Source organism: Python bivittatus, unplaced genomic scaffold (assembly GCF_059951505.1).
Source record: "Python bivittatus isolate LINGU-HERP-01145 unplaced genomic scaffold, Pbiv_v1 ctg000570_np1212, whole genome shotgun sequence".
Lineage (NCBI taxonomy): Eukaryota > Metazoa > Chordata > Lepidosauria > Squamata > Pythonidae > Python > Python bivittatus.
This window is the reverse complement of record NW_028277097.1, coordinates 9,557,333-9,577,786: the sequence shown is the minus strand read 5'-3', so window position 1 is coordinate 9,577,786 and position 20,454 is coordinate 9,557,333. Positions and strand designations below refer to the sequence as shown.

The 20,454-nt window shown below is 38.0% G+C and overlaps 1 protein-coding gene across 5 annotated transcripts in view; it reads right to left on the bottom strand.

The window, feature by feature from the left end:
* The window catches only part of ADAMTS12 (ADAM metallopeptidase with thrombospondin type 1 motif 12), a 136,056-nt gene that overhangs the window by 74,238 nt on the left and 41,364 nt on the right, over positions 1–20,454 (bottom strand). For 4 of the 5 annotated variants that reach the window (XR_015798289.1, XM_088152864.1, XM_088152863.1 and 1 more), the window contains exon 3: positions 19,932–20,103. The exons of the other annotated variant lie outside the window; for it this stretch is intronic. Coding sequence is in view for 3 of the 4 variants with exons in the window: in XM_088152864.1 (XP_088008990.1) it covers positions 19,932–20,103 (172 nt within the window). In the remaining variant the exon portion in view is untranslated. The remainder of the gene's footprint in view (positions 1–19,931; positions 20,104–20,454) is intronic. 5 annotated transcript variants of the gene reach the window in all.

Here is a 20,454-nt window from a genome sequence, read left to right as displayed (position 1 = left end):
ATGAACCATTAATCCTGAAAGCAACTTGGGATCTGATCCTAATTAAATCAGGACTATGAACAATTAAGTCAACCAAGTTTATCATCAGTCATACGAGGACAAAACCTTGCAGGATTATTGCAAAAATCAAATAATCTAAAGGAAAAAATAGAGATAGAAGACAAAAGAACCATACATGAGGGGTTTTTGAGCTCCTCAAAATATAAGTCATTTTATTTTTTGGTCTATGATTTTCAAATCATATGTACTGGAGCAATGCTACTGAAGTTATTAAAATATTCTGCGAGAATCACTTTGAGGATGAGAGTTTTTCCCTTCACTGCTAGAATAATTTACTAAATTCTGTATCTTTAATATTTGGGAGGGAGGGTCTTTAGTCTGCCAAGGGTTTCTGGCATCTCATATTGTGATTTTCTTCCTCCAAAAGTTACTTGTTCTTATTCTGTAATTTGTGACTTACTTTAAGGGGCATCTTAATCCAACTGCTGGGACATTTTTAGCACAGAAATTATTTTACCATCCTGCCTACTGAGTCAATACTCCAAGATCAAATGTCTTAACTGCCTCCACATGTTCATACAAAGTAGCATTGAGCTGAGATGTTGAGATCATGAGCTAAGTCTTAATCCATGCAAATAAATCTTAGGACTTCCTTCATATAAACAGTCATAAATTACTAATGTATACCAATTCTGTAATTAGAAATAGCCATCTGATGAACTTTAAACTGTTTCTTTAAATAACCTTTTTTTAAAAGTTAAGATATTGCAGTTGTGTCTTCTGAATGATTTTCTTTCAAGCTAGAAAACAACTTTTCCTTGTTTTCTAGGGGTGACTGATAGTTTCTGCAGGCTGTTTATCAGCACTGTACCTTGGTTTATGACATTTAATATATTAAACTTAGTGATTATATTAATTAGAATGCAAATTTTTATTTGCCCAAATTTTGCTCCATTTATCTTAACAGTTCCTTGCTTTGCCTGAGATAATTTAGAAGCCTTTGTTAAAACCAATAAAAGTTTTGCTTAAAACATTATAGTGTTTGTGAAAACAGAGATGGATGATATGGCTGTGATGTGCTCTAAATTAAATTAAGCATCTACCCAATCAGCATTTTATAATAACTGCCTTATTATAAAACAAGTAGGAAAGTGGGAATTGTCTTCTGCATTTCTCTCCAATTTAAAATCCAATTAGCCAAGGCCTGCTTATAATAAATGACACTCAAGAAATGCAACATTTTCATATTAAAAAGGCACTGAAATTGTAGTGTAGAATTTTGTCAAGGTCTAGAATAATAGAAAAATACAGCTGCTGGAAAGTACTTGATTGCTACTGCAATTAGGCAGCGTGTCTTCCTGGAGCCAAACATCAAGCTTGAAGGTCATCTTTCTCTTCCTCAAGTGATCAGTTTATACTTTTATTTTAGGTTACAGCTTGAGACATTGCAGTCCAAGGAGCAATTGTAGGCTTCACTCAGTTTGCAGTGATAAAGGGAGAAGTGGGGAAAATGATAAGGTCCTAAAAATCATGGGAATAAAAACTGACCTTTGTCTAGCAAGCAAAAAGTTACAGAAGAGCCACCCAGGGGATATTGGGTTTACTGTCATCCCAGCCTTTCTCTCAATGGATCTGTTAATCAGAGACTGGTCTATAATACCAAGGACACCAACCCACCTGCAACACTTTCATATGTGACTTTTAAAAAAAAATTAAAATGCCCAACTCATGTTAGATCTGGCAAGATTTCAGAGAAAAATGTAAAATGTTCATGAAATTTTGAATAAGGATGGGCAAGATTTCAGCATTCCCAAGACTTCTACCTTTTCTAAACCTGTTTATTTTTGGCAATGAGGATATCGTGTGAGATTGTGCAGGTTCAGTCAAGCAGGTTAACCGTCTGCATGTTAACTGATTTAGGGAGATCCCTCTGCATTAAGTGTTGCAGATTTGTCTGGCGGAAATTCAGTGTCCAGCCTTCTACATCATTCGGTCTATGATTTATATACTGTTTGTTGAAATAAGAGAAGTAAAATCTTTAGTGACTTTTAAAAAGGTGGTAAAACATTTAGTAAAGCTTTGGGCTGAAGTTCTAATTATTTTCAAACGCTATAGCCACCTTGAGAGTCTGACTGTGTTTGAGGCCTTTTGATTCTTTCATTTGCTTTTGGATTTTGGTGTAAAGTGCCTAGGAAGAGAGACTAGATGTACAGTTCACTGAGGATAATTCACTCGTTGATATTCCTTGCTATGATCCAAGAATTCCCTGCTTTATATTAGTGGTTCTTTACAGCTATATTATAGCAAACCCACTGCTCATTTGCTAATATTTAAAACGGAATAATTATGGATGAAATTTCCAGTCACAGTAAAGGGATTTCAAATTTCAGTTTGGAAGGAGAAACACAGATTCTGAAAAGTAATAATGAGGACTGCCAAAAGAAAGCTGGATGATGATGGGAAAACTCAGACTACACTAAGACCCTGATTTAATTTAGTTGTAAATTATGCGGAATATATTACCGAACACTGTTCAGGCACAGTTCCCATTTATTTCAATGACATTTCTGTTGATAGTCATGAATTATAGCCTTAAAAAACTGAAATAGCAGTCTTATGCACTCTGTAATGGATGGGCAGTTTCTGGCTCTTCCCCTCTTTGCAAGTCTTTGCTTGGTGGTATTTTTCAAACTTGGCAGCTTCAAGAGGTGTGGACTTCAACTTCCAGAATTCCCCAGCCAACATGCTCGCTGGGGAATTCTGGGAATTGAAGTCCACACCTCTTAAAGTTGCCAAGTTTAAAAAACACTGTCCTAGAGAACTTTGTTGTGCCACCTCAGCTCAACGTTCCTTAATGGACTGATCTTGAGTCTAGCTGGTATGACCATGAAGCAGCATATGCCTGTAACTTACAGTTTTCAGCCCCCACAAAAGAAAGTCACTGGATATTCCTGGAGCTGAACTTAGTTTCTCCAACATATAGCCTCTTAAAACCTCAGAAGCACAGCATTCCAATGTCCCTGGAAAAGTCTTGAGTTGGGTTTAGTAGCCTAGAAGTATCAGACAGCTTCATCTGATTGTCTGGGTCCAGATCAGATAAGAGGGCGATATATGCCCACCCTGTGAACAGCTCTGGGTGCCCACCTCCAAAAGAGCTGAAGATTCAGGAAGCCAACGAGCTTGCTTAGTTGATCTAGCCAAAAAGCACTGCTAAGCAGCTATTGCTAGGGATCTACTTCCTTTCCCTTCTTTTTCTCCCTTCTCTTGATCTATCTGCTGGGTTCTTGGTGTTCTCTGATCTTGATCTCCTTGCAGACATTTCATTACCAAATTAGGGAATATCATCAGAGCTCTTGATTTTGTCACCTACTGTGGTAATGAAAGAAGAAGACCAAGATCAGAGAGCACCAAGAACCAAATAATTCAACCCTAAGCTACATATATTCTCCACTACTGCTGAACTATTAATATACTGGTGGCTTCTCAATTCTCTTTTTCTTCCCCCATCTCCTTACCCATCTGTTACATATGGGGTGGCATTTTGGTCACCCTTTCCCCACTTCTCCCCCTAAATTCCTGATTCCCAAAGCTAAGGCATGCACACAAAACACACACAACCTGATACTAAAAACATCTACTTTCTCTTTGTAAATTAAAGAAAAGGGCTGTTCAGAGGATATATTCATCTTACTTTCTTCCCTAAAAATTGCAGTGTATATTCTGTCCAATTACTAGTTTGCAGGGATTATTCATTGCTATTTTCTTCATATTATTTAGATGCTATTTCCTTACTGAATGTTATTTTCCCAATGATTCCAGTGTTTCCTCTCGCTGCCATTTCTCACTGACATGCTTTCATTGTGTTGTCCCTCAGTAAAATGAAACAACTTCATTTGAGATATGTGTGGCTGCTATTTTTGAGGTAAATATTTGATCTGGGAAATAAATACTTCTTATTTGTTTGTTAGATTCTATCCCATCTTTCATTTAGAAGCTCAAAATGATGTACACAGTGCTCCTTCCTCCCATTTTTCACTCACAACATTAGCAACCATGTGTGGTAGATTGGGCTGAGAGCAATGGCATCTGCAGAGGAAAGGTTGACAAAACTGCAAGATGGAAGGCATCGTGTTGGGATCCAATCTCTGCCTCTTTTGTATGTGCATTGATGTATGATGTATGATACAAAAAAAGGGGGGGGGGATCTTGGATCATAATGCCACCCCGCCATCTTGTAGATTTTTACACACCATGGATTGTCCTGGCTGAGAGAAAATGACAGTGTCAGGCCTAGCCCAAGGAACTCCAAGAGACCATGTAAATTCAGTCCAGCAATGTTTATTAGCTACAACCTCTAGCAAGAATCTTCCCAGACTGAAACCCCAGCTCCCAAGTAATGCCAGTCACAACACTGTGAATTCCTCAGGGAGGTGCCAGTCTCATCCTCTTATCTTTCCCTCGCGCCTCAGGAGATGAAAGAAAACGTTTTTCTCCCTGGGTCTGGCCTTCATAATTCCATTCCATCACAGACAGGTCCAAAGTCATCCAGTAAGCTTTGGTGGCTAAGAGCAGACTTCATCCTGGATCTCCTCAATGTCAATCCAAATCTTAACCACTACATTACTCTCCCTTGCCATGTGAGTCCCTGCTGGACTGTTCCTGTGTCATAGAGAGTATAGCAAGAGTGCATAATTTGAGGACCCTGAACTATATGGACTCAAGCTTGAATGCAACCTGTGTACAATGGTATGTGGGAAAGACCTTGGGAGACTGGCAAAGAGACACTGCCAAGAAAAAGGTCAGGTAAGAGACAGCATAGCCCACAACTATGTGGGCAGGGCATGAGGCTCAGGAGAGACCCTCCCTATTTTCTTAGGCTGCAAAGGAGACAAGGGGGAGAATTGTACTTTCAGACTTGCAAGACGATGTTAGCCTCGTGGAGTAGACCAGATAGGAATCACAACCAGATAAGCTAACTCTACTTTATTATAAAGCTACATTGACAGAATCTTTCAAGTCTGAAAGTACAATCCTCTACCCCCCACCCATCTCCTTTATAGCCCGAGAAACTAGGGAGGGTTTCTTCTGAGCCTCTTGCCCCACCTACCAGACAGCAGGCTATGCTGTTTCTTATCTTTTTTTTTTTTTTAAAAGAACTTTATTAAATTTCAGTAAAGAATAAAATATAGAAAAGACAAGAGGGAAAAAAGAAAATAGCAAAAGAAAAGAAATACAGAAGAAAAAAATAACGTCCAACTTTCTTTGGTACAGGTATAGATATAAAATACATTCACTTCTTACTCTAATATTTAAAAAAACTACAAAATCAGCAAAAAATATAAAGCAGATTAATACAAAGTATTTCTCTAGTTACAGAATAAATCAGTCATCAAATCCCAAAATCGAAATTTAGTTTTTCTGAGTCTCAAGTAAAAAGTCCAAGATTGGTTTCCAAATAGAAACAAAGCCACTCAAAGTCTTTTCTTTAATCAAAGTAGTCAATTTCGCCATCTCCGCCAATTCCATTAATTTCACTATCCATTCTTGCTATGCTATCTGTTATCTGACCGTTCCCTTGGCAGCATCTCTTTGCCCAGTCTCCCAAGGTGTTTCCCACATACCATTTTACACCATGTATCCCCTTCAAACTGTCCCACCAAATTGTAATATTTAGAGTTGCAGGAGGAAAATTATTCAAAAACATCAGATATAATCATGTCTGTCTGTCTGTCTGTCTGTCTGTCTGTCTGTCTGTCTGTCTGTCCGTCCGTCCGTCCATCCATCCATCCATCCATCCATCCATCCATCCATCCATCCATCCATCTATCTATCTATCTATCTATCTATCTATCTATCTATCTATCTATCTATCTATCTATCTATCTATCTATCTATTATATTTATATAGCCATCCATCTCACATGATATTACATTAATTTTAAAATAATCAAAATTTTATCCTGGCTTCAACTGTTTTGGAACTGCAGCCCATGACCTGCCATTCAAAGGCCATGTGAAGCTTTCCATCCCCAACTAAACCTGTTAATTCTTGGCTTATAGGATTACAGCTGCCCACTAACCACAGGAGATGATCATATTGAATGTCTGGTAAAACAGGATGAAGTTTTAGGTTGCCTGTCAGGTGGTGGACTGGCACCAGGGAGGTCCAGGTTCTAGTCTTCCTCAGCCATAGAAGCTCATTTGAAAGTTCACCAGGACAGCTCAAAGAATTGGCCAGAACAAATGCAAACACTAGACCCATACATCACAAAGAGTATATAACAGTTTCAAGCAGGTAGAAAGTCAAGACCTCCTCATATCAAACTCAACTCCTGGTGACTGTGGGGATGCATGTCTCAAATTTGAAACAGTATTCTGGGAATTGGATGGGAAAAGGAAAATCTGTAGGCAGAGGTGTTGACATCTTGAGATGTCATATAGCAATGCAACACAATGAAACATACGGAGTAAAACTGAATCATTCATCTTAAGAAGAAAAATAAGAACAGATGGATAGAGTGGCCACTGCGTCATTTTTCCTCCATTTAGAACAAAAACTCCAGAATAATTTACTCTTCAACTGCTCCTGAAAATCTTTTCTTCTGCTAGGGTGCTCAAGTACCACAGTACTTAGACTGACCTCATTAGCCTTCCTCTTCTCAAACTCAATGTTTAGAGGAATATACCACAGCCTTCCCCAATCCTTTTGGGACCCCAGCTTCCAAAATTCCCAGCCATCAGCTGGGAGTTGTTAGTCCCCATACTTCTAGAGGGCAGAAGTTGGAAGAAACTGATCTGCTGTCAATTAACTTAAGAATGATGATGCTTAACTTCTAAAATAAAATATTTTAATCATTGATTAATAATGTATAAATAAAGTAAGGTTGTCTGTTAGGTTACTGTTCCAATAACTTATTTTTCTCACTTTTTTATAAATGATTTTTAAATTATATTTTTCTTTTTAAAAAATTTGCAAAAACAGAATCAAATACAATTCAGCACAGACAGAACTTGAGGAGAAACACAAAGACTGGAGCAAATTAAAACAAAAAACAAAAACCAGGACAGAGAATACTGCTTTATTTTTCTGTCCAGAATGTAACGACTGAGAAAATAATGAGCCTAAGATATAACAAAACCAATTATTTTTCTAGAACAAGTTATTTATAAACTGCATCAGTAGAAAATACACTTTACCCATAACAAGTACACTGCATAGTTGTTCATACTTGTTTCTACATTCTGGAATATTGATATGTCTCCACACCTTTCCAATCTATAATGAAGCTGTAGCAGTCACACGCAGGAAACTGTCTTAAGTACAAGATTTTATTCTGAAACCAAAAGTTATTTTTTTTAGAGAAAGCATTGCAGGGTCCAAAATATATAGAACCTATCTCATTATGGAGTTTGCGGCCAGGAGAGTGGTAAAAATCCACCTCAACAACTGAGGCTGCACCAATATTCACCAGATGTTGCTGAACAAAAATTCACAGCATTCTTGCCACGTTGGTTAAAATAGAGGATAGAAAATCTGATTCTTGTTTAATATAAAGGCAGAAGTGGAAGAAGGAATGGAAAGAGAAGTTGCTGGACTGAGGCTGAGAAAAGAGAGGATTAATGTTCCCCAGAGCCTCAGCCTAAAGTTAGGATTTCCTGGAAGAAGGGAAGTCCAAATAAAAAGAAGTAGAGGGTCACTGTTTTAATGATCTGTAGAATGACCTCTTTTATGACTTCTCAATTCTAGCCAGGATTTGCATTAGATTCAAAATTGCTGAGGAATCTACCAGCAGAATCATAGTCTCATAGAATAGGAAGGGGCCTGTGATACAAATATCTCTGCCCTTGATATGAGAAGAATTCATGGGAACAGATGATAAATTATTGTTCCTAATCCCACCAACTATGAAGTACAATCAGCTGTGCTCTTTGTCATGATTCTGTAGCCCAGTGAGATGATTGTTTAATAGAACTGCCCCATTCCTACTTCTCTATGGAAGTTTGGCTCTATTCCCGGCCAGCTGTTGTTGACCATGTTTCCATTTCTCAAAAGAATGTCCAATTTTGAGAGCAGCAGCCAAACAATTAAGCCTGAGCACTATATGGACAATGTTAAGCCTTTTAAAGTCCTGTTGAATACGAGAGATAGATGGATGCATGATTCATTGCTCCGCATATAACAAGACTCAAAAGCCTGTACTGTTGTTGCTGAGATCTCTTCGAGCTGGCTTTTTAAATGGTGTGTGCTTTGGAAGATGGATTTATATTATAAAATATTATGACCAATACTTTAATTGTACATGATTTTCTAAGATTTTAAAAAAATACTGTTTTTAACTGCTGGGGGAACACTTCCAGTTGCTTGGTTTAATGCCAGAAATAACACCAAATAAAATAAAATAATTGTCTTTCCTTATTGTTTGAATTGCCTCTTGGTTTGCTGCAGTGCTCAAGTTGACAAGAGAGTTGAAGCCAATGTATTGAAGACAAAAGGAAAAAAAATTGGCAGGGACGAAACTGATGATGGAGGTTGTGGAAACAAGAGGGAGGAAGATCTTTTGAGGGAAGATGTGCTGGCCAGAGCAGAATTTTTAAACTAAACTTTTTTTAGCTTGCTGGAAATCAAACACATAATCAACTAGCAGCTTTTAGATGTATGTCATGCTGGGAAAAATCTATATAAAGATAAAGCAAGTGTCTATACAGTTCATCATCTTGCTGCTTCCAGATCTCCTCAGGAGGGGAGCCAAGACTGATACAAGCTTCATTTTAATCTTTCAGATGAAATAATAATTTATTTACTTCATGCCTCAAACCAATTACAGTGCAGAGTATCCAAAGCTTTGAAGTTATTTTGGTATTTGGGAGTGGAAACTTTCATAAGAATAATTGCCCTAAGTGGTACATATGCCTTAGATGCCTGAGATATAAATATTTATAAAAGATAAGTGAACCATTATAAAGGAACAATTTTCAGCCCTTTTGTGACACACCGAGAACTCCTGTGGCAGCCAGTTCACACTATTTCATGGTATCTCCTTCCCCACACAAAAGGAGAATGTGCATGGGGTTGGGACAGTGCTGGGGTACCACATGGACTAAACCTATCATTCCCATCCCCACCCTTCCAAAAACCATCATGCCCCACATCCTATTACCTGGCTCTCAGCTTATTCATACCATGTTCAGAAGGGGGTCTATGGATATCTCCCTGTCAGCCTTCCCAGGTAGATCAGATAGGAAACACAACCAGATGAGCTAATTCTACTTTATTGTAAGGCTACGTTAACAGAATCTTCCAAGTCTGAAAGTACATATTTCCCACCGTCTCTTTTACAGCCTGATAAGTTAGGGAGGTTCCTTTCTGAGTTTTTTTTTCTACCCATCACGCAGCTGTGGGCTATGCCCCCTCTTATCTGATCATTCCCTAGGCAGTATCTCTTCCCACCATCCCCAAGGTCATTCCCACATACCATTACACTCCTGGAATGCAAGGAGAATCCCTCACAGCAAAGTAGGATCCTGATCTAATCAAAGTCTGCCTCATCTATACATGAAGTATTTTCAGAGTTACAGTGGTACCTCGGGTCACGAACGCTTCTGTTCACGACCAATTTGGGTCATGAACAGCACCATTCACAAAATTTTGTTTCCGTTCACGAACGCCGGATCAGGTGATGAACAGGATCCGCAGCCATTTTCCCTGCCGTGACACGTGGTCGTGGCTTCCTGTAGGGAGGGGGACTCTCCCTCCAAGCAATAACTGCCTCCCCACCCGCCTTCCTGTCCTCCACGCCATAAGTTGCGTCGAGCAAGGTTAGTGTTCTCTCTCTTCGTACTGTACTTTGTGATATATTTTTGTGGTTTAAAAAAAAAAATACATATGGTTCAGAATGGATTAACAGTATTTACATTGAACCTTATGGGAAAATTTGATTCGGGTCACAACCAATTCAGATCGCGACCAGAATCGCGGAACGAATTAAGTTCATGAACCAAGGTACCACTGTATTTTTATTTATTCATTCAACCTATGGTCACTTCCACTTCCACTAATAAAGCTTACCTCAGCCATAAATATGCCCAAATAAAGCATATGAGCATATTTATGGATGCATTAAAGCCCAAATAAGACTTAACAGTTATGATTCAGATTTTAATTATGATTTGAAGAGGTACTAAGCAGGGCTGCTCCTTATTATCTCTATCGTTGAACCTTGCTATAGAAGCATTGGCGATAGCACTTAGATCTCACAAACAGATCTACAATTGGGTGATCTCTTAAATTTATTTGCAGATGATGTGGCTCTGATGTTCTCAAATGCTTCTCATTCAGCTAGCTATATTAAAAAGGAGTTAGAGGAATTCGCAGAGGTGTCAGGAGTATCAGTGAATCTTCACAAATCACATTTGATGTTTTTTCACACACACCCAAAACTTCAAAAGGAAATTTCTATAGATGCAAGGATTCCAACAGTATACAAATCTTTAAAATATTTAGGCATCCCTACTACTAAAAATATTTACAATTTCTTTATTAATAATTATATGCCAGCATAGAAGAAATGAAACAGGGAAATGAAACACTAGGCTTCAAAACATTTCAACATTTTAGGGTGAATTGCAGTGGTAAAAATGAAAATCCTTGTAAGGCTCAATTTTCTATTTCAATGCCTCCCAATAGAAATTTCAAATCAGGTTTTATGATATTGGCAAAAAAATAGAAAGCTTCTGCTTTTATGCAAAACAAAAAAAATTGAGAATAAATAAAAGGATTTTATAGAGACCTCAGAAACAGGGAGTCTGGGGCATACCCAATTTCATAATATACTATCAAGTGGCACAGTTAGGGCATATGATTTCATTTATTATGGAGCATTCTTCTAAACAATGGATCCAAATCAAAGCTATATCAGAGCCAAATAATTGTATAAATCAATGGTTCTTTAACCCAAAACATTTTTCAAGAATAAATGAATTTGAACGTGTTTGCACTAAAACAATACTTCAAGTATGGAAGAGTAAATACATAGCACTGATAAAGGATACTTCTTTAACTTCCTTAATAACATATATAGATAAGGATAACCATTATGGTCTGGCTAAAATAAAATTTTTGAGAGAATACAATCTTTACAGATTAAAAGATTTTTATAGTAATAGGGAACCTCTCAATAAGGATCAGATAGAGCAATAAATAGATGATAAATTACCATGGCTCTTTTGGCATCAACTCAAATGTCATTTGGGCAATAGAAATATTAGAGCTTCAGAACGTGGCCTTATACCAGTTTCAAGAATTTAATACTTCACTGTTTAAAACAAGCAAAAGGAACAATCTCTAAAATTTATAGGCTATTATTGCAATTACAAATAGGAGATCAATCCCATGGTTTAAAAGAAGCTTGGGACATTGAACTTGGCAAATCTATACAGGAGACAAATTGGCAGGAATTGTGGAAACCGGGGTGGAGTGGGGATTCACCTCAGCTTCACTGCAACAATTGCAGTGGAAGATTATACACTGCTGGGACTTGACTCCAGTCAGATTGGCCCATAGATATCAAAATTATCCTTCCAAACGTTGGAGAGGTTGTAAAAAAATAGGGTCATTCTTTCATTTGTGGTGGTGATGTGATAAAGCTATATCATTTTGGTGTAAAATTTTTGGGGAGATAAACGTCATTACTAAGCAAAGAATTGAGTGTTTCCCAGAGTTAGGCTTACTGCATTTATTTACAGGACCAAATTTCAAGCTTAAAAATAAGAAACTTATTATCTATACCACTAAAATAATAATTGCCCAACATTGGAAAACTCTAGATAATGTTAACAATTGAGATATGGATTAATTAAGTCCTCTTCAATTGCCATATTAGAAAAAAATCACAAAGTTAAAATAATGAGACATTGGAAACAGGAACCACACTTCTTTCAAATTTGGATGGATTTTATGTTTTACCTCAATAGCAATAGACCATAATACGGTAATACTTTACATATATGATACATGTCTACATGTATAGTAACTATCTCTTTACTTACTTTTTAGTAGATTTTTTATTTTCTATATCTTTTTCTCTATGCATCTTAGGTTTATGTTAATTTACTTACTTGATAATATGTGTTAATCATATTTCAATAAAAAGTAAAAAGAAAAGCTTACCTTAGCCTACAGGATAGCAATATGCAGAAAGAGGTCAGAGTGGGGCTTATGGGTTCAGAAGCCAAGAAGCAGTTTGTAATGCAAGTCATTGTCCAATGTGATGGCAAGGTGATTCAGAGAAAGAACAAAAATATTGCTTTGGTGCTGATCTACACCCAACTGAACTATTTAGAGTACCCACAAACTCTTAGACCTTAAAATGTCCGCACCTGCAGCCATCTACGAGAAACGTGGGCAGTTTTCTGTTGTAGGATCTCATTCCCATCCTCTTAGTTGCCACAGTAGGGGAAGAAAAGTGTCCACCGGACTTGGGACAATGGAGATCTCAAGAATGGGCTCCCTGCTTCTAGGGGCATCCACAAAGGCAGACCCAAATGTTAAGGGGAGATTTTGTTTCATGATGAAAAAAAAGCTTTGTATGAATATATTTACAATGGAATTTTAGGAGAACGAAGGAAGGGAGGGGGAGATGGGAGGGGAGGGAGGAAGGGAGAAGAAGGAAAGGAAAAGAAAGAGAAAAAAGAAAGGGGAGAAGAAAGGGAAAGATTAAAAAAAGGGGGGGAAAGATACAAGCATGTTTTGGAAGCAGGCACCAGACCAATATACAACTTCTTGCCCGCACTTGGGAACTGCTTGGTGCCAGCTGCAAAGGGTTTTACATTGCAGGAAAGACAGCAGCAGCTGTTCAGTTTTAAGATTATGGAGCTTTGCTATGACAGCCAAAGAATGGGATTTGGAAAGCCCTTGAATAATGATTGGCAGCTGTGCTCCCGTCTGCATCCCACACAGACACCTCCTACATGTTCATTGTTATAACCAGATAGGCAGAGTAGTTCTTCCTGCAGATTTTGCCACCCCATGAAGCCAACCCTGCTGTTCTCACTTTGTGTCAAGAACAACACGGGCAATAAGTACAATGCTGGATGATAAAATTGCAGTAATTAATAGGTATAAGCCCAGAATATAGGTATCAGTTATGACTTACAACCATATGTTCTCTTTATTGAGTTTAACCATTTTACTGATTTACTATTTTATTTAAAACATTTATATATTATCTATGTGGTCGCTAGGAGTCCAAAATGATTTGATGGCACATAATCTATCGATCAATATTATTTATTATTAAATACTTAAGGAGCTTCCAAAGGGGCTTGTTTTCTTTCCCTCTCTTTGCACTGCTGTTAACATTCGGCAGGAAATTTCACTATCCTATAGGACAGTATTGTCCAAACTTGGCCACTTTAAGAAGAGGGGACTTCAACTCCCAGAATTCCCCAGCCAGCATGGCTGGCTGGGGAATTCTGGGAGTTGAAGTCCACTCATCTTAAAGTGGCCAAGTTTGGACAACACTGCTCTAGGACAATGACTCTTAGCAAGAGGACAATCGGCCAGACTTCAGCTACCTGGGATCACCTTAGCCCTCTGGAAATAAGAACAGGGAAATGAGCTATAGGCCAGGTATAAATCTGGTCTAATCAAACCTGAACTAATTCAATGCCATTTAAAATAAGTGACAAGATAGGCATAGCCATCTTCAGTAAATGCCCTGATATCTATAAGGTTATTTCAAACGCCGAGTCTTCAACTGTTTCCTCGAAAAACTCAGAAGATGAAAGCCCCTTTCAGCATATCACAGAAATCTTGCAACAAATACATTCTCTCGCTGTTTTTCTCACTTTCAAAGATCTTAGGCAAAGATAATATTCAGAAAACAAAATTAAGATCATTTCATTATTATTACACTCGTTTTTACCATAATTGCTATAGTTATGTATAGTATGCATAAGTATAGAAATTGTAAAGTTTTCTCAGCAGCAGAGAAGACTTTCATGCAGGACTCAAATTTAGTCATCTTGCAAAGAAATGGAAATAATGAAAACATCTTCCAAATGCCAACACTTCCAATTCCTTCCATATAATTGCCTTCTTAATTTCACAAAATGCCTTGCTTTTTCCTGAACAATAAGAAGCTGATAGCAGAAACAGAGGAAGGTGAAAGCTATTGTGAACTGTGCACTAATTAATTTAACAGGCATAAGAAGAACTCAGCATTCCACTCTTAGTTGCACAACTAAGTTGGAATATCTAAACCAGTGTTTCTTAACCTTGGCAACTCTAAGATGAGTGGACTTCAATTTCCAGAATTCCCCAGCCAGCCATGCTGGCTGGGAAATTTTGGGAGCTGAAGTCCAACACATTTTAAAGTTGTCAAGGTTGAGAAATACTGATATAAAGAAACTTTTGGCTTGTACCAGATATCTAGAAAGGCCAGGTGAAGCCTAGGGCCACAGTTCCTCCATCTAGTTCTTCCCTGTATGCATTCATTTTAGCTAAATGAACTTTTCTTTATTGGCATAGTGTCTAAATGCAAACAGGAGGAAAAATGTATGCCACCCTTGAGTTCCTGGAGGCAGAATATAAATCTAAGAAATAACAAAATAACAATGTCACAACCAGGCTGGAGCCAAGGATAATAAAAACCAAATCCAGACTTACAGTGGGTATATTCCATTTCAGTATCACTAAAGCTATATTTATCCTTCTGATTCTTTGACTCTCTTTCTATTGATTTTCACATTGTCTGTTTGGGTATGAAAGTTCATAGAGGAGGGAAGCAAAAAACCAGCAGATGCTCCATCGACATGCCGGTGTCCCAAAACATGAATCATGGAGCTTCTCAGTGAAACTACTTCATATCCTGGCCTGATTGCTCCCACTATTCACAGGATTCTTCTAAGCAAAAAGGACTATAAAAGGATTCCTGTTCCAGCTGTACTTTGCTCCAAAAACATGCTTTTCCTAAATTTGAGCATGGTCATGAAGTCTTTGATTGCCCTTCTATCTTGACTTTTAGCTACTTCCCTATCCCTGCTTCAATTCTGATTTGCTTTCTGGTCCTGATTTTCTGCTTGCTTTCCTTCATCCCACCTTATTCTTTGTCCTACAGGACAAGTCATAATAACATTACCTCCATTAGTGAAGGCAAGCTGCTTTCCAGTACCAGTTACTAAGGATCATGAATCTTCTGCTTTTCTCTCCTTAGCTTCTCAGAGGGGCTACTAGTTGGCCAATGTGGGATGCAAATGTTGGACAAGCTAGCTTTCTAGATTTTGTTCCTAACTCCTTCACTCTGGCCTATTTTGCAGTGCTGCTTCCTGACTTATTCCATACTAGTGAATGAGGGGTGCTTTCTTAGGGTGTCTAAGTGGACACTGTATGATAGTGTCAGAGAGTAAACTTTGTGAATTGCACAGAAGTGCTTATTTTGCAATTGTAACACTTTTCTTGCCTTACATTAGCAAAGTCAAACTGCCATGCAAATAGCAGATCTTCATGATACTGGCAAGACCAACATTCCTTACTAGGTAACTTCCTCCCTGTGTCAAAAATGAGCTTTGACATGTATGTCAGATGTCCTCCAATTATGTTGATTCACTCAAGGATAAACATAATAAACACTTAGAAAACAAGAAGAATCATACTATTACAGCAGTATGAACAGATAATTTATCTGTGCCTTTGATAAATCGATGCCTATGAGACGTGATCTCTCTTCCTTGGACAATCTGGCCTTCCCGCTTCCAAAGATGACAGCCTCCCCTTCTGTATCTTGATGGTTGCAAACTAATTATTCAATCAGCCTATAATCCTTAGAATTTGGTGTAATCTAAGACCTTGGTTTTGCTTGCTAGGAGCCTGGTGATCTCTGTATTCTTTTGCTAGCTTAATAAAGGAAGTCGATTTTTCTGAACCCCTCCAGCTCAACTTCTTCAGGTGACATTTCCATCACAACTGAGAGCCATACTTCCTGAACAAAGAAATGGGTGGAGAATAAAATATTATTTTAATTAATTAAAATCACCCTAAGATATATACATATGGTTAGTATGATTATGTTCCATGTCATCATTTTTTTCTTTTGTCATATTAAAAAGTACTATTTAACAGCAAACTCTGGAAGGCCCTGAGGACTTCACCCAAAGCTTTACAAGGGCAACAAGTTATGCACCCTTCCCCTACATATAAGTTTTGCAATATAAGAGTGAAGTGAGCTACCAAGGAATATATTTCAGCTATCAGAAGTTTAGGATGTACTGATATCCCTGTATCCTACAAATGAGAAAGTACTGATATCCCAGTATCCTAGGATTTGCCTCCATTTTTGATGAGCAAAAGGATTGCTTTATAATCTTCCTGGGAACTAGGCTGGGATAGAAATATACACATATTAATAAGCCACGCAATTCTCTCTTTCAGTTGAGAACACTGAAGACCAGAGTCCATAGCCTTAAACATTTAATTTGGCAATAGAACTTTAGATGTCCTGCACAAGTGCAGTGAGCAAAGCAAGAACATTCATTTCCACAGGCAGTTAGATAGGAACAGCTGGTGCTGGCAGATGTTGCCCATGATTAAATTCAGAAGGAATTTGACACATAAAGTTGGAACATGAATTCTCCTCCTCCTCCTCCTCCCTCTCCTTAATATGTGTCACATTTGCAGCCAATTTGGCTTGAAGCCAACCTTCATATAACTCAGTTAAGGACTTCTAGGTCACTTTAAAGTAGTAAAATATATATATTAAAAATAATTTAATTCATGAAGCTTGACAAAGATTTGAAATGGGTCCTTTGAACTCACAGAAGCCAGGATTGTTTACTGGGCTAACAGTTATCCTTAGTTGTAAGAGGTTTTGGCATAACTGAACTACTCTTTTTAAAAAACTGTTAGAAATCTGGTATACTGTAGGGACAGACCAAGACACTGTACCACCCTAGGCAAAGCAATGAAAGACACTCACTCCTGTCTCCAAGTCAAGCACATAGTCTCCAAGATTGGTCTAGTTAATGTCAGGCACTGGAGCAGAAAATCCCAGTAGTACCACATTATGGGAGGAAAAATCCATCAATGATGTTTTAAATAGCTAATAATTTGATGCCCTTTCATCAAATCCAATTCAGTTTTCTGAAGCAACCACCATTTGTTGCCTAATGGTAAAGCCATGAAATTTTACATTCAGTCTATAATGTAAGCCCTTTTGGACAGACTGAACTCTTCAAAAGTATTCAGGAGAAAGATGTATCCATTTATTCAATCACTCACTCAATCAATAATAGTTTGAAAGATGAACCAGAGGTTCTGCTAACTCAACCCTAACTTTGAAGTGCACTTAGCGAGTTAGCCTTCGATAAGCACTCCAGGAAAAAAAAAAAAACAGTTGTGATACACATGAAAATGATATTTTGTAAATCCACAGCTGAATAAACCTGACGTTTTTCCATTTTCAGCATCATCGAGAAAATAACATTAATACACTTCTCCATCACAAGTGAAATTACTTTCACTGACTTCTGTTTTTGAACTTTTCTTCCTCCACCTTTCTACTTTAAAAAAAAAAACAAAGTGGATGTAGTTACCAGAACCATTCTGAGTGAAGCAAAAAAGTGACACTTTCCCAAGCACGGATGATTGTTCACACACTGTGTAAACTGGATTGTTTTTGTAATGAATTCATTTTGACAAGAGTTCACTGGGAGCAGGTTCAGGCCACATGAATCATCCCAGTTAACATATGCAAATGCTTCTCACAGATGATTATTACTTCTTTTATAATAGTCATCACAAAGCATTCATTTTCAAACAGTAGGGTGAGAGTAACCCGGTGAATTGCTTTGTTTAATAATTGCATGGCAATATTTGAATAATCCACCTTACTCGAAGAGTGAAATATCCAAATTGTTGAGGCAAAAACCTGTATTCTGAACAATTCAAAAGATTTAAGAGAAACTAGAGTCTTGATGAGATAAAAGAACCAGCTATTTATTTCACTATTCTTCCCCTTCCTGCTTTTCTACTCTTCTCCAGCCACCCAAGTTTCAAGTATATATTTGAGTATCCATTCACATCATGGATTTTGGAGGCCTTTTTGCTATACAAAGCAAAACTTTGGGTTTCCAAAGAAGGCTATCATGGGTGCCAACATTGGGTACACCAGCTTACTCTACCTGGAATGTTCCCACTATCTTTGTTCTCTGGCATCTTTATTACTGCAATGATGATGGGAACATTTAACAAATTATTCCCTAAATCCTAATCTTTTATGAAGATAGCACCATCTTAAATATACAGGCGAATTCTAGGAAATCACAACACCCTGAAATCTGACATTTGGGAGAAACCTCCGTTTTAATATATCATTGTGTAGCCATGTATAGGGCTGAGCGGTTGGACTCTGTAATATTTTTAATTTGAGAAACATCTCAGATGGGCACAAATTTACTTAATTAAAATGAAAGAGTGCGACTCTTTATAAACCTCCTCTTCTAGTAATTATTTCAAAATAATTTCCCGTAATCATAATTATGAAAAGTAAACAATTATCTTAGAAAGTGCATTTCTTGGCATGCTAGGGCCTACTGAAAAGGATGTAATATTCTGAATTGTTGCATACTTGTAATTATTTCTAATCAGTTTTCATAACACTGAACAAAAGAAACAAAGCCTTTCACATGCACAGTGCCTGTTTTTTTCCTGGGTTTTGTTCAGCTTGTATGCAGGTCTATATTTGTTGCTTAAAGTATCGAATGAACTTCCAAGATCTAGGGACTGGGTCAATACCTCTAACAATATACAAGTGTCTAGTCAAAAGAGTTGACCACAATGAAACCTGCATATATTCATTATCCTCCTTTCCACTCCTTCTCTCACTTCTAATACCTACTGTATATCAACCAATCTCAGATTTCATCATCTGCCATAGCTCTCTAAAACTGCACTGTGGTATTCCAAATCAGAAGCATGACTGGGCAATCAGCTGGCCCTGTGGGCAACACTGGCTGTAAAGTCCCAAGCAAAGAGTGTCCCCTGGTTCATAGACACATTATTATAGGTGTATATACATTCTCTTCCTCCTCCTTTCTCCAGTAGGAAATTATCCCCTCCAACAGAAAACAGATGGTCTACTGGTAAGTTAGTTACGACTGGAGCAGCATATAAACACAGTAAATAAGTCAATAAATACCGTATTTTTCCGACTATAAGATGATACTTTTTTCTAAAATCCTTACCCTAAAAACTGAAGGGCGTCTTATTCAAGGAAGTCAGCCGAGAATCGCGCGGTTGCAAAACTGCCATACTTTGTTTCTGCAGAGAGGCTTCCTCCTATTGCTAGCTTCCAATCACGAGTGAAATAGCTTGTCTCCCAAACAGACTTCCTCCAATCACGAGCCTGATGTAACTGACGCCAGCTGATGCTGAACAAACCAATTAGAGGAAGGCTGTTTGCAGAGACAAGCTATCTGCAGTTTCACTCGTGCTTGAATGTAATCAGTTATGCAAAAGAGCCTGGAAATAGAGCTGCAGAGGGATGGTTTGGACCTCCTCCCACCGAGTGTATCAGGTAAATGTTAACTAATTACTAAATAAAAATGTGTTCTGCACTATCTTTAAAATATTGATTTTTTAATTTTGGGCTGGAAAAGTGGGGGTCGTCTTGTACATGGGGGCGTCTTATTGTCAGAAAAATACGGTAATTGCATTCAGAAGCCACCAATCTTGGAGAGGAAGGAAGAAACAACCAGGTATCCCTCTTCCTCTCAAGGCCACACTACAGATCACCAGTTTCTTGCTTCCAGTTGCAACAGGAAACCAATGTTCTGTGAGCTGCAAAAAATACAGGTAAAGATGAGGGGGAGAAGTTCTTAGCTGCTTCATTTTAATGAGATCGTTGAGCAACACATTTTGAAAGCATATACATGTGTACCATTCACCCCGCACTTCCGTTGCTTCTCTGTCCAGGTGTCTCGCTGTTTCCTCAGAGCCTTCTGGATGACGTTTGTCTTGTAGATTATATGTGGATGTGCCCCTTCTTTTGACTCATATTCCTTCACTGGTTCAATGAAGTAGTCTCCATCAGGCAAGTGGAAGTAACCAGTCTGAGAAGAAATATTTGGATGTCTTGTAATAAAACATATTGAAGTTGCACATGCGCACCGTAAACATACACACACATGCAAGCACAAAACTGCGACCCCACTTGGGAGATGACAAGGTGGCTGTTTTGGAGGTAAAAGCAGAAATTCATATTCTGGAGCAAATGTACCTCGAGCAGCAATTACGCTCGAAGGTTTCCAGATTGAAATACAAACTTCACTCCGATTGTGAAGTCCAGCGTGAATGAGGACATTGCTTCATTGCCCTTGCTCTGACTGCTCTGCAAGTTTATAAAACATCGTTCCTAAAGTTGGCTCGTGTTTTCAAGAATGTCATTGTCACTAATACCTAAA